The following is a 14,477-nucleotide window of genomic DNA, read 5'->3' on the forward strand; positions in this document are numbered from 1 at the left end:
AATGAAAAAAAAAACAGTGCCACTTTTCATTCTAGCTGAAATATCCTTTTAAAATTGAATAAAGATAAATAATTTGTAGGCAATTACTGAATTAGTGTAGAGAATATTTAAGATGGGTTTTTACTGAAGTGATTTTCTTTGACTTATAGGTACTGCTGTTGATCGACATCCAAGTCTCCTACATCAATACCAACCATGAAGATTTCATTGGCTTTGCAAAGTACGTGAAAATCCTTGCTTGTCATATGCGTTTCTCCTGCTGGTTTGTCTCAAATATACATTATGAATTTCTCCTACAACCTCATCATCTTTCGAGAGTACATTCTGTGTCAGGATTAACTCTGAGTTAACCTACTGAGGAGGTCCGAGCCTCATGGCCTTGGGGTCATGTTCTCTGGCTAACGGAGCTGACTTCTTTATTGTGTAGCATGTGAAATCATATGTAGCTCAGATACTCCTTGTTTTTGGATGATGATCTGCAGTTTGTACTTGAGCTCCCATAGATAAGCAGTAACAGATGCACATTTAAAATCAGTTTGGGAATAATTTCTCACATAAATTTGAAATATCAAGCATGTTTCACAATATACATGCTATTTGGACATCCCTAAGTCAGAATGGGAGTTGCAAGGTAGCTCAGTGGTAAAAAAAGAAAATCTGCCTGCCATTGCAGGAGACTCAGGAGATGCAGGTTTGATTCCTGGGTTGGGAAGATCCCCTGGAGGAGGAAATGGCAATCTACTCCAGTATTCTTGCCAGGAAAATCCTGTGGACAGAGGAGCCTGGCAGGCTACAGTCCATGGGGTCGCAAAGAGTTGGACATGACTGAGCAACATAGCACATACACAGACACACACACAAATCAGAATATTGAGGCTTATTTTTTAAAACTGCCTTTTGTGAACTTAGATGTAGTCTTTTTGGATGAACGTTCTCTTGTCTATATATTTATATAGTGAAGTGATTGTGAAGTCGCTCAGTCGTGTCTGACTCTTTGTGACCCCATGGAATGTAGCCTATCAGGCTCCTCCATCCATGGGATTTTTCAGGCAAGAGTGCTAGAGCGGATTGCCATTTCCTTCTCCAGGGGATCTTCCTGACCCAGGAACTGAACCCGGGTCTCCTGCATTGCAGGCAGACGCTTTACCGTCTGAGCCACCAGGGAAGCCCCATAAGAGAACTTTATATAAGCTTGTCTATTTATTGCCATTCTGTTATACATGTACTCCATTATATGCCAATATTCTATTGCTGTATTCACAGATATTATCAGGTAAACATTTTTCTTAATTATTCAAGGTTGGTTATTTTTTGTGTGACATTTTCAAGACCCTAAATTTACCATTTTTTTTCTGCACTTCAGTGGAATCAGTTTTCTAATTGCTTTCAAAGAATTTTGATTCCAATTCTAAAATATGCTAATGGCATGTGAGTGATTCCAACTTTAAGTATATAATTTATATAAAAAACAAAGAGACCTACGTACTGTTACTTGTACTGTGTATTCAAGAACAAGAACAAATGAAAAAATAAAACACAAGAAAATGTAAAGCTAGACTGACCTAGTTTTACATTTTGAGTTTGAGGAAACAGATATTTAGGTCATGTGATCTAAACTAAACAATGGCCTAAAGAATTTATAGACATGTTTTGGAAAGGAAGGGCACAATTATTCAACAGAAAATTGTCTCATTGTAGACTTGGCCTAACCAGTAGTGTAGTTATTACTAGTGTCTGGTACACTAATTTTTGTTTTTGGTACTTTCAATTCGGTTCAGTTCAGTTAAATCGCTCAGTCGTGTCTGACTCTTTGCGACCCCATGAATTGCAGCACGCCAGGCCTCCCTGTCCATCACCAACTCCTGGAGTTTACTCAGACTCATGTCCATCGAGTCGGTGATGCCATCGAGCAAGTTTTTTAAAACTGTTTTCTGTCTGTGACTTAATGTAAATTTGTTAGAACAAGTGATTAATGTGTTCCTTTAGACAGCTGTCTTTTTAGCCACACTGCCCACTCCAGCTTCTAAATAGGTATCTATTCTGCTACCTTGTTTTCTAGCCCTCCTAGCTCTCACTGTCTGAATTGCTCATTCCCTTCTGCAAAATGACCAGTGCGAAGAAACCTAGACTCTGATGTACCTTCTTGTCCCTAGACCCGGAAGGGGAACCCAAGAATTTCTACATGATTTTCTGCGTAGTCAGTGAACTCCTTGTGGCCTGTGCCCAGGCTCTACTCTAATTGCTTCAGTGGTGGTGGGGAATAAGAGCAAAAGGAAAAAAAAATTGTCTTTTAGAGGTTGCTTAATAATTGAAAAATACAGAGAAATGCATGTAAAAATTTAAACTGACACATTCTCACTAGCTTCTTTGAGGAATTTCAAAGAAAAAGAAATCCTTGAGTCATTCGAAATAACAGGAATGCTGCCTTTCATGTTGATTTTTTATTGGTTACAAATGCCAGTTGGATTTTTATAAAAATGTAGCAGATGTAGATATAAACTCGACACCATAACTTAAAAGTGAAAAGGATATCGCAGTGCTGTTCTGTTGTGGTTATCCCAACTCAAGGACAAAAGATAGAAAAAAACCATAACCAGTTTGGAAAGATTCAAATTTTGAACACATTTTTTGTAACCAGAACAATTTAAATTTTACCCCTATGTTCCCCTTGAAGTGTTTTCCCCTCTAGTACTTATTTTTAAAGATAAATGTTCAGAGTTTATATTTTCCAGTAAATTTTAATATTTTCTACCTCAGAAGCTGTCGAACTAAATTATTATATTGGTTAGGTTTTCAAAGGTGAGTCTTCCCTGGTGGCTCAGATGGTAAAGCGTCTACCTGCAATGCAGGAGACCCAGGTTCAATCCCTGGGTTGGGAAGATCTCCTGGAGAAGGAAATGGCAGCCCACTCCAGTACCCTTGCCTGGAGAATCCCACGGACGGAGGAGCCTGGTAGGCTACAGTCCATGGGGTCGCAAAGAGTCGGACATGACTGAGCGACTTCACTTTTCAAAGGTATGTAATTTTGCAAATAAAAATACTTCAAGCACAGACTTTTGATGCTGTCTTTCTCTAATCCAGTTAACAGCCCCATTTTTCCAGCAATGAGATAGATTATGAACTTTTATGATAGTGGGGTACTAAAACGAAGTATTGTTCAAACTGCTTTAGAAACCCAGCAACTTTGCACATTTTTCATCTAATTTAAACTGAACATCTAAACTTCCATTTGAAGGGCTAGTCTGGGAGTCAGTGTTCTGAATTCTTTTTCCAAGATTTGCTGCTGATGAGGTTTGGGTTTTTGGCAAGTCACTTAGCCTCTCTGTATCTCAGTTTATTGGTCTATCAAATGGAATAATAATAAAAAAAATCCCTGTGTTATATACCTTTCAGGATTGTCAGAAATTATGTGAAAATACTTTTGAAAACTGTGGTGTAGTCTCTAAAATTGGGAAAGTGCCATGCATACACATTTATACACATATATATGCACATGGGGGAATTTTGTTTTACAAGATGCACAATTTTACTTCATCATGACATTTTAATGATTGGATTATGATTGCCACTAAAAGATTTTTTAGTTGCTGATGTTATCTCCAAATGTAATATTTTGCACTGGGACTCAGAGGTAAATGTTCTTTCCTTTTGAATGCCAAGTTGGAGTACATTTCAGTGTGACATGGGATAATTATGACGATGAAGAAATGTTCATTTCAAAATCACTTTGAGGGGTTGTGGTATTTTGTGTGTGTGTGCTTTTAAAAATTAAAAAAATATGGTTGTAGCTATAAATTTTAAAGTTGGCAGGAATGCTGTTTCCATGAAGGAAGAAAAGTCAAGCCATATTTGAAGACAATAATGTAAGTATTTTTAAGTTCTGAAGATAGAAAATTAACGTCTGGAGTTGAGGAAAATAAACATTAATTTCATGAGATTTTTAGAGATTTGCCAAAAGAGGAGGACCACCCCTCAAGATTTATAGGATGGTGATGTCCAGGGTATTTTACACATACAGTTTTTTTTTCCAACTGGGATGACTTTTTGTTCCAAAAATTACCCAAAAAAAAGGAATGCAAATTGCTAAAACTGGATTAACGGAAAATTAAGTGTCAGAGTAGTGTCCAGGACATTTCAGTTCTTTCTGCTATAGAATTTATTCTGCCATGTTGAATATATGGAACTTTTTTTTTTCATCTCCCAGCTATTTGTTAAACATGGACCATAAAATATGTACCATGTGTAACGCGTCCAAGTAAGCACTGCTGTAGACATACTTTGGAATTTCCTGATTTCTGAAGGCTTGATTTTTCAGTCGTAATATAGTTTCTGAACCTAAAAGTTTAGTATTCCAGAAGGAAATATTAATTTTCCTCATGCCTTAAGGATTTTAATCTGTCATTCTTCCCAGTTGGAAAAAAAAAACCCAACCCTACATTCTATTTTTTTTAATACAACATAATTAGTTTTTGTTATTTAAGAGAATGAGCTATTCTAATTATTCCTTTATTCACTTCCTCTCTTTCTCAGTAATCCTGTTGTCTGAATAGAAAGCAAACTTGTTAGCTGAATGCCTTGGGGAGTGAACTTTCAAATTCTTCTGCTCTTCTCCATTTTCATGGGCACAGTTTGCCTTCTGAGTTACTAAGATTTATGCAGTCCAGTGGTTTAAGAAAAATGGGCTCCAGATACAGACCGTTAGAATAATATCTCTGTGCCACAAGCAGCAGACTGAGGTCTGTTTTTCAATCTGCTGAGTAGGTCTCTCCACCTGTTTTCTCACAGTTGAAATGATAGTGTGCAGATTTCAGTTCTTGTTATGTGAGCACCATGAAAATTCTATGGGTGGTAACATTCATTATATCTCTTTCCTGATCCCCTGGAATGCCTCTGTGAACATTTTATAAAAGGAAGTATATGTGAACCTTGGCACCAAATTCCAGAACAATTGTGATCTTTCCCTTTATATTTTTTCCTGTGTCCCTAATAGATCATCTTACTCCATTATTATGATGTCTCTAGTTCCTATTCTTATATCTGATTGGATGGAGCCAAGCCTACTTGTGATAGGTTGCATTCCTGGGAATCTTAGCAACTGTTTAAAATCTTCTTGCTTCAATAGCCCTCCATTGTCCCCTGACTTTCCTCTTTATGCTCTAGCCATTCCTTCTCATTTTTGTTTTGGAACTCTTTATCCTCTGATCATGGCTTAAGAACTGCTTTTTATCAGTATTCTCCTGTAGACCCCTTTATCACTCATTGCCCTGTCCCTGTCCATGTTACCCACTGCAGTGGTTTCAGTTACCAGCTTTATCTGATTCCTCTAAATCTAGATCTCCATTCCAGAACTTTTTCTTGGACTGTTACCATATTTCACTACATCTCTGCTTGTATATCCTATGGAAGCCTCAACTTAGTATTCCCAAATTAAACTCATCATTTGATATAATTTACCCTTCCTCCATTGTTCCCACTCTCTGTGGGTGGTAACTCCCAGTTGCTCAATCAGAAACCTGAGTGTCTTTTTTACTCTTTGTTCCCCTCATCCTTATTTCCTTCTGTGTTAACCAGGTCCATATGATTTTACCCTATAATATTTTTTGAATTTATCCATTTCTTCCCATCACTATTGCTACTACTAAAGTTAGTCTTGTTTTGGTTGGGTTATTACAACAGTCTTTTTCCCCTTTGTCATGTTCTTTCTTATTCCTTCTGGGATTCCTGTTACTTTCAGAATAAAGTCTAAACTTGTTAGTGTGGTTTCCAAGGCCCTACAGAAAATGTCTTTTTTTTTGTTTTTTTGCTTATCTCTTCAGTCTATTCTATTGTTACTATTCCTCTCTATCCCACCCTCTAACTCTGTGCTGTAGCCAGACTGGTGGCTTTTGGATTCCTAAATGTACCATACTCTTACTGCAGCACATGTCTATGGCACACATCTTCAAATTGTTTAAATTTCCTATTGCAGAGAAACATTAAGAATCTAGGTGTAAATAACTCTGGTTGTTGTTCAGTCACTCAGTCATGTCCGACTCTGCATCTCTGTGGACTGCAGCATGCCAGGCTTCCCTGTCCTTTACAATCTCCTGGAGTTCACTCAAACTCATTGAATCCATTGAGTTGGTGATGCCATCCAACCATCTCATCCTCTGCCATCTCCTTCTCCTCCTGCCTTCAATCTTCCCGGCATCAGGGTATTTTCCAGTGAGTTGGTTCTTTGCATCAGGTGGCCAAAGTATTGGAGCTTCAGCTTCAACATCGGTCCTTCCAATGAATATTTAGGGTAGGTTTCCTTTAGGAATTGCTGTTTTGATCTCCTTGTTGTCCAATAACCTTGGTATCAAAATATTTTCCACAAAAATTTCTTAAGAAATTACTGTAAACCATGCAAGTGGTGAGAGAGGTGAGATACTAATTAATGCAACACACCATTGGCCATCGGAGAGCAGAACTTGCTGAGGGGAATTCGAGACCTGCCGATAACACAGTCCTGTTTATAGAATACAGGCACAGACGCAGAGCTTGTGGAGTTCGTGGGAAGGAGAGATAACTGGAGATTCTGAGAACGCATACTCTAGAAATGGTACTGGCTTTGATTTTGAAGACTGGGCAGGATTCCAACAGTCATAGGGAGGGGTTAAGGCTGGCTGCTTCCTGTCTTCCCTGGCTCAGAGTCGATACTGCCTATTTCAGGGAGGTATTATTTAATAAAACACTTCTTTGATCATGCCACTTTCTGGCTCAGAAATTTTAAATACTTTCTGCTGCCTTCAGTGTAATGACCAAATTCTCCATAATTGGCCCTAACATAGAGTTATTGTACTAGGTGGCTTTTAAGGTCATTTACAAACCCAAGCCTATGGTCCTATAATTTTTGCCATAATAATTTTTCTCTGTACAGCTTCCCTACATGCCCGTCTTTCTACCTACTAGCTTTGCATATGCTACTGCATTCTCTTAGAATGCAGTTGATTTTCTTCCTCTATTAAAACTTTACTTCAAGTTTTCTATGAAAATCTCAGATCAGACCAAAAAGGATCCTTTTTGTCTCTGAGCATTCAGAGAAATTACCGTGTGCAATTTATTTGATAAATGGTCACACATACCCCTTGGCACATTCTTATATTATTACAGTCTTTTATTGCGTATGCACATGGACATGGATAGAAACAAATAATGCAAAAAAATATTTTTGAGCTGAGGTGAAAGTGGATTACTTTTCTTTGCATGTTTTTTCCGTTTGCTCTTATTTTTATACAATTTAAACATCTTGTTGTATACTTTCAAAATCATTATGTCTCAACATTAATTTGCTCTCATGTGTTTTAATGTTCTGGTGAAGGCTTCCACAGTGACTTGTGTGTAGTAGGAGTTTATATGATTAATAACAAATATATACACAGATAATAAGATATGGTGGTAATTATATCCCATGTTTGAAACAGAGTCACTTTTATTGGCTTTCTGTTACAGCTTCACATATTTATTCTTTCAGAGCTTATCCCTTTGTTACTTGTGTTTTGTGTATGTATATCACTACCCACACTAGATAAGTTGTAGGCTCTCATTACAAGGACCATACCTTATTTATGTTTATATGTTCCACAGAGTGCCTTTCAGATAATTGATACCCTAGTTTTTTACTTATGTCAAATTAAAGCATTATATGTCGGTGTGTTGTACAATATTGCAGAGATAACCAGTTAAAGACCTATCACCAAGGATATATCCAAAGACTTAAATGAACTTCCAAGTCTTTACATGGTTTTCTGTGAACACATTTTTTAAATAAGTATTTTGAGATGCTTTCAGTTCAGTTATCATTGCATTCCTAAGGATTATGATAAAGGATATTTTCTAACTAGGCAGCTTTTTATTATTATGTTACCTGATGGAGTAACCTTAAGTACCTAAATACATCATTAATGGCAGTATCTTTGGATTCATGGGACCAGTTGCTGCAAAAAAGATTATTTTTTTTTAGGTGAAAAGTAAGGTAATTTAGTATTTGTTCTAACTCTAATATCTGAGAGTAGCTTATAAAAAAAATGTCTTTTCCCCCTGAATATTGTGACAAGTGATAGATCCTATATATGCATTATTTAGTAGCTGAATATTCTTTGTCAGCGGAACGTCTCTTCTGGTAGATTTCATAAGCATCTGAGCGTGACTTTGCATCTCAAGGAATGTTGGATCTAAAAGGCATTTAAGAAGTGCCTAGTACAATCCCTCACCTCACTCCTTGTCTCTGTCTCTTAACACACACACACACACACACACACACACACACGCACACACACACACACTTTATAGCCAAGAAAGCCAAGAAACTAAGGCCCATTTAGGTTATACTGTTTGCCTAATTTAGCGCAAGGAGTCATCCACAATCTATTTTTTGCTTTATATTCAGCTTCTTTTATATGATTTTAAGGAGACCCATAGATAAGTTGAGGGTCCCCAGTAGTTCACCTACTCCAAAGCAAACACCTGTAAGTCTGCCATAGTTTGAAGGTACCACTACCAGTCAGTGATTTATTTTAAAATAGTTTCCCTTAAAAGAACTCCAAAACACAAGTAGATGCTTGGGAGAGATGGCCATATCCATGAAGAGGGCATGGTCATGTTGTATTTGTAGTTTTCCCATTTCTTCCCAGAAGAGAGAGGAAAGCTTGGAGGATCCTGGAGAAAGAAAGCATAGGGTCTGAAGCCCCAGGAAGAGTAGTAGTTTAGATACACTCTGTGCCTCAGGGTACAGTGGACAGTCAGAAGTCAGTGTGGGTCACAGACCCAACCTTCACCTCGTTCACAACCTCACCACAAATACCTGAGTAATATAGATGTGGATTATGAAGAGAAGGTTAGAGAGAGGTGAATCTCATAGTGATTAAGGAAATTGCACATTTAACTAAAAACTAGAAAAATAAGAACTGAAGGAGAAAAGCTAAACTCTGAAAAGTGAAAAAGCAAAGTGAAAAAGAAAGATGCACACAAAATATCTGTAGTAATCAAATAGAGTGTGGCCTTTCAGCACCTACCTCTTCCCCTCCCTCAGGTATATGTAGTATACAGTTTTTTTTATGAGTATAAAGGGAAACAACTTAAATACATCATGGGAGATTATAAAAGATTGCCATTTTGAGCAACTGTTCTAAGTGTGGTGTTGATTTCTGATGTGTTACTGAACTATAATATCCCACTACTTTAAACAGTTGACTGATGATCTAAACCTACCTTTCCTCTGTTTTAGACTATTTCATTGACCTCTGAAACAGCTTTTATAAACAGCTAAACAACTAGTCAGAGGGCTCAATATTGCTAGTCTTCTCAAAATAACCAAAATGAGTTGTATTGTCTTATATTGATATGTGTTTACTTATGGACTCATTGAAAGAAAGCCAAACTTTTGAGAAATAGAGTAACATAGTGCCTAATCATGAGAACTCCAGAGTTAAATGTTGGGGTTGTATCTGGAATCTCATCTCCTCTGTGCTTATGTCGTAATACCAGCCTCATTGGATTTCTCATTCAACAGATATTTGTTGAAGCCAGCTATGCACCGGGTAGTTTCTAGGCACTGGGGTTATTGCAGTGAATGAAACAGGCAAAACTGCCTGCTTGCAAGGAGCTTTCATTCTAATGGAGGGAGGCAGCTAATAAACACACACACACAAATCAGTGAAAGCTCTATAGTGTGTTTTAAGGTGAAAAATGCCATAGAGAAAAATAAAATAGCATAATGAGAATGAGACTCTGTCATGATAGGTCTCACAGAAAAGATAAATTTGAATGAAGACTTGAAGGAGATGGTGTTGGGAGCTATGCAGGTATATGGTGGGAGTGTAGTTTTGAGGCTGGTGGAGGAGCTAGTGTAAAGTCTTTGAGGTGGGAGTGTGCCTGGTGGGGTTAAAAAAAAAAGAGAGAGATCAGTATGGCTGGACCTCTTTAATGAAAAAAGTGGAAAACAGGAGGAGATGAGTCAAAGAGGTGAGAGTGGGGTTCAGGGACTTTGCAGACCATTGTAAGAGTTTTGACTTTTACCCTGAGTGTAATTGTGTTGCATAGCAGTAGACGGTTTTGAGGAGAAGAATGACATGAACCCCCTTTTAAAAGTATCACTCTGGCTTCTGTGTTGAGACTAGACATTATGGGGACACGTGTAAGCAGAGACCAAAGAGTAAGTGATTGTAATGGTGCAAGTGAGAGATAATGGTGGCTTAGACCAAGGTGGTAGCAATGGAAGTGGTAAAAAGATGTTGAGTTTTAAATACATTTTGAGAAGTAGAATCAATAACATTTTTTGATGATTTGATGTGGAAGTAATAGAAACAGGAACCAAGAATTTGGCTTAAGCACTTGGAAATGTGGAACTGCCACTAATTAAGAAGGGGAAGAGTGTGGATAGAAAGGAATTTAGGGAGGATATCACGAGTTCAGTTTTGGTGGATTAAGTTTGAGATGCCCATTAGACATCCAGTTGGAAATGTTGAAAACATATGAGTCTAGTATTGGCAAGATGGGTCCAAGCTGTACTAGCACTTGTTAGCTGAGTAACTTTGGGAAAGACACGTAGCTTCCCTGTGACTCAACCTCTCCATCTGTAACTATTGGTAACTACCTCACAAGGGTAAAATTTAAATAAAATCACTAATACCTGTAAAGTGCTTAGAATATGACATACACTCAAAAAGTGCTAACTATCAATTTTTAGTGCAACAATCTTGTATGCCTGTGGGACATCACAAATACTGTTATTAACATAGCAATACAACTTTTCTTCCTGTGGTGTATTATTTTTTTATGTTTTTGTTTTGTGATTAACTGGTTGGTTCTAGAAGTTCCACTGAGTTGGTTTTGCTTCCAGAATTAAACTGACCTGGATTTTTTATATTAGCTCTGCCTCAGTTGATATATATTTAATGCCTGTATTTATTTTAGTATCTGTTACTTGCTCAGAAAAAAATCTTATGAGTTTCTTCAGTGCTACTCTCTTTTGCTTTTCTCAGTGCTCAGCAGAGAAGCAGTCAGGTTCACAAGAAAAACACAATTGGAAATCAGGTAGGAATTGTTTAAAAGAATCAGTGCATGCATGCTCCAAAGAATTTGAACTAAATTGCTTGATTGACTTTTTTAACGCAAATTAATCATGTGCAAATTTTGCTGGAAATGCAGCTTTTTGTTTTGTTTTGTTTTTAAAGTTTTTGGAGTGAATTGCATTTTTGTTTGTTTGTTTGTTTTGGCTCTTTTTTGCAGTTAACCCTATTGATTTATTTTAAATAACTTTTCTGCTATTTGCTCTGCTTTTCAAATTTGACTCCTTGTGTCCTACTTTGCTTGCTTATATTACCCCTAAGTTTGATTTAATATCAAACTTGTGAGTCAGTTCAAGGTTAAAATATGGTGAGTAGTTGCATGAGCTTTCTGGTGCTGCTGACTAGTTCACACATTTGCACAGCTTGGTAACAGTGAAGGGACAGCTCATAAAGAAGGCAGCTGTTGGATATAAGATTTAATCTCTGCCATGCCAAATCATGTTGCTTAATGAAGATGTTAATTCCTAAGAAGATCTGATCTTTTGAGTTTTCCTGTTGGGCTGACCAGCTGTCTCCAACTAATAGCGCTCTGCAGAGACTGCATTAACTCTGACAGTTTGTTTCTTTTATGTTTTATGTGATAATGAATATTTGCATTGTTATTTCTTTTCAAGTCAAAACAATGATGATCTTATAGTTTTCTTTTTTTTAATTCAGAGGTACAATTATTGAACAAATTGAAACCTCTGCTCTAGAATTTTTTCCATTGTTTTGAAAGGAGAAGAGGTAATAATAGACTTTATTTTAAAAACTTTTTTTTCTGAACTAAAGCATATAATTCTTTGCTATTTCAGGGAACCAATCTTCCGCCTTCAAGGCAAATTGTACGAGCTAAGTTCTGTAAGCTTTACTGTTGCTTTTTCATTTAGCTTCCCAAGGGCACAGTTTGTCTTTAACTGATTAACTCAACTAGCGCTTGCTACTAATTTTTTTAAACTTAGATTGTCTTGTCCATAACACCCTATCATTGAAATAAAAATCCTCTTAAGAGGGTTCATCCCTTCACTGCTAATAACTTGCTGTGATTGAAAGGTATGAACTAGTGAATTCTAAAATGCTACAATAATAAACATTTAACACTGTGGGTGCTTTGATGTTTCTCTAATTTTAATGGGCCTTAAAATAATTAAAATCATTAATGACCTTCATCTCTGTCCTTTTATGCTATGTTGTTATGAGATGTAAGCCTTTCTCTTCCCCTTGTATGATATTTCCAATAAATATAGATGACACTTCTAAAAGGTGGGTGAATATTAAACATTTGATTTTGATATACCTGTTGATAACCCTACCCAATATCAATTATTTATATTATTTTAAAAATAATAAAACAAAAAGCAAAATTACATTGATTGACATTTTATATGACTTAAAGTTTTAAAACCAGATGCTATATCTTCACTTAATGGAATTATAAAATACTGTCAAATTACTAGCATAGGCATTAGAAGAAAGAAGCAATTATACTCATTTATAGCATGGGTGAGGCAGCCCTGAAGTCTTTCTTCCAGCTATGCATAATTTGAGAATGAGATTGGAGGATGGGTAAATTATTTTCTTCATGATGTTTTGGAAGAAACAAACTTTGTAGCTAGGTATTCCTTGGTTCAAATTCTCCTCTGTCACTTAGTGGCCCTTTGGCCTTGGACAAATTGAACCTGAGTTTGCTTAATTGTGTGATGGGAAGAATAGAAAATTTCTCTGCCAGGTGATTGTGAGAACCAAAAATAACCTCCATAATGAGGTTTGCAGCTTACTAGATATGTGCCCTATAAAGAGTAGAAACTTTGCTCCAGGCAACTAGGTGTTGTTTCTTAAAACTTTGGGGAGAAAAAGAATATGAAGTATAAGAAAATTATGAGTTATAAAATGAGAAGAATGAAACATTTGGAAAATTAGAAGCTATAGCAATTATTTTGTAGATTACAGTGCCCAGATTAAGTCTAGGTGTGGTATAATGGTTTTATCTATAAAATTTTGTTCATGGTCAGAAGCTAGCTCATAGAAGTTTATGCTGATTGGAAAAGCATTAGTATAGTGGCATAAATGCACATTTTAAATCAGATTTGAAAGGAAACTCTGAACGTATTGCTTCCAAATGCTAAAATCATGCTAATTGTGTTTCTGTGCCTTTACTTTCACTGAGTACTTCAAAGCCCATGCATTATGAAAGTTTTATAACTCAAGATAATAGAATTGGGGTGAATGTTATAATAGAATACAGATCACATATCCAAAACCTCTGGGGCCAGATGTGTCTTGAAGGTCAGAACTTTCTGGATTTTAGAAAAATATTGTATATATCATATATTATTCAGTATTGCTGTGGGGTCAGAGGCAGTACTCTGTACTTAAACACATTGTATTTCTGCAGTGAAACAAATGATAACCACACTAAGCAGATTAAATGAAAGACATAGAAGTTTTTACATCATTTCAAGGTTTTGCTGCCAAATTTGTTGCTGCTGTTGTTGTTTTAACATTTCATTTTGCTAGTAAGAGGTTATAAACCTGAATATCTTCCTTTTTAGAGTCAAATCCAATAGTTAAATACAATATATTTTAAGGAATCCTTAATTTTTTTCTGCTTCATAGAAATAAACCATCATAATTTGAAACCCTTTTCTTTATGAATCTGAGTAACTGAGGTTGATTTGAATTTATATAAAAATAATTTTTGTCAAATTTCCACACTTCCAACCTCCTTCCAGGAGCTCTCTTTAAATTTTTTTTCTTTTTTTCTTTTTTTTTTTTTTGCTTATCAAGAAGCCCAAAACCATGGAACCTTGGAGTCCAGCCTGCTAATTGATGTCAGCTTTTATGGTTGGGGGACTAAAATACTCTGTACTATCCTAGCAAATGCTTCATCCATACTGATATCCACTTTGGGCTCCTGATTATAAGAGATGGCTATGCAGAATCTGTTCTGAAATATTTTAGAAGGATATAAAGAAAGAAAAGTTCCTCCTTAAAGTCTAAATCCCCATTTGTTTCTGTCTGCCTAGAAATTTACTTGCTTAGAAATTTGCCTACAAGATGGTGTCAGCAAATGTATGAAAAAATAAATGTGAACACACAATTAGCCTAAAGTTGCACTGCCCAGAAATTTCAGTGTAAACTTCATTCACCTCTTCACTCATCACATGTGTATTTGAAACCTATGAGTGTCAAAAAATATGGTAGACATTAGAATGATGACTAAATCATGGGCCCTACTATCAGGGAGCTCACATCCCAGTAGGGATGATGGTAAGTAATTGAAGTCTGTCTCCCTTTTCAAGGTTAGCTCCTTCTGATACCTCACACTTAATGGAAACATCACTTCAGCAAGAGGCTGGTCCTGAAGACTGAATCTAACGTCACCTTCCTTCCCCCAAATCTTGCCAT

At 36.5% G+C, this 14,477-nt stretch overlaps 1 protein-coding gene across 1 annotated transcript in view; it reads left to right on the forward strand.

The window, feature by feature from the left end:
* DNM3 (dynamin 3) overlaps positions 1-14,477 on the forward strand; it is a 636,190-nt gene that overhangs the window by 275,822 nt on the left and 345,891 nt on the right. The window contains exons 12-14 of the mRNA XM_052654294.1: positions 150-220; positions 11,004-11,055; positions 11,885-11,914. Of these exons, the coding sequence (XP_052510254.1) occupies positions 150-220; positions 11,004-11,055; positions 11,885-11,914 (153 nt within the window). The remainder of the gene's footprint in view (positions 1-149; positions 221-11,003; positions 11,056-11,884; positions 11,915-14,477) is intronic.

This window comes from Budorcas taxicolor, chromosome 16 (genome assembly GCF_023091745.1).
Source record: "Budorcas taxicolor isolate Tak-1 chromosome 16, Takin1.1, whole genome shotgun sequence".
NCBI lineage: Eukaryota > Metazoa > Chordata > Mammalia > Artiodactyla > Bovidae > Budorcas > Budorcas taxicolor.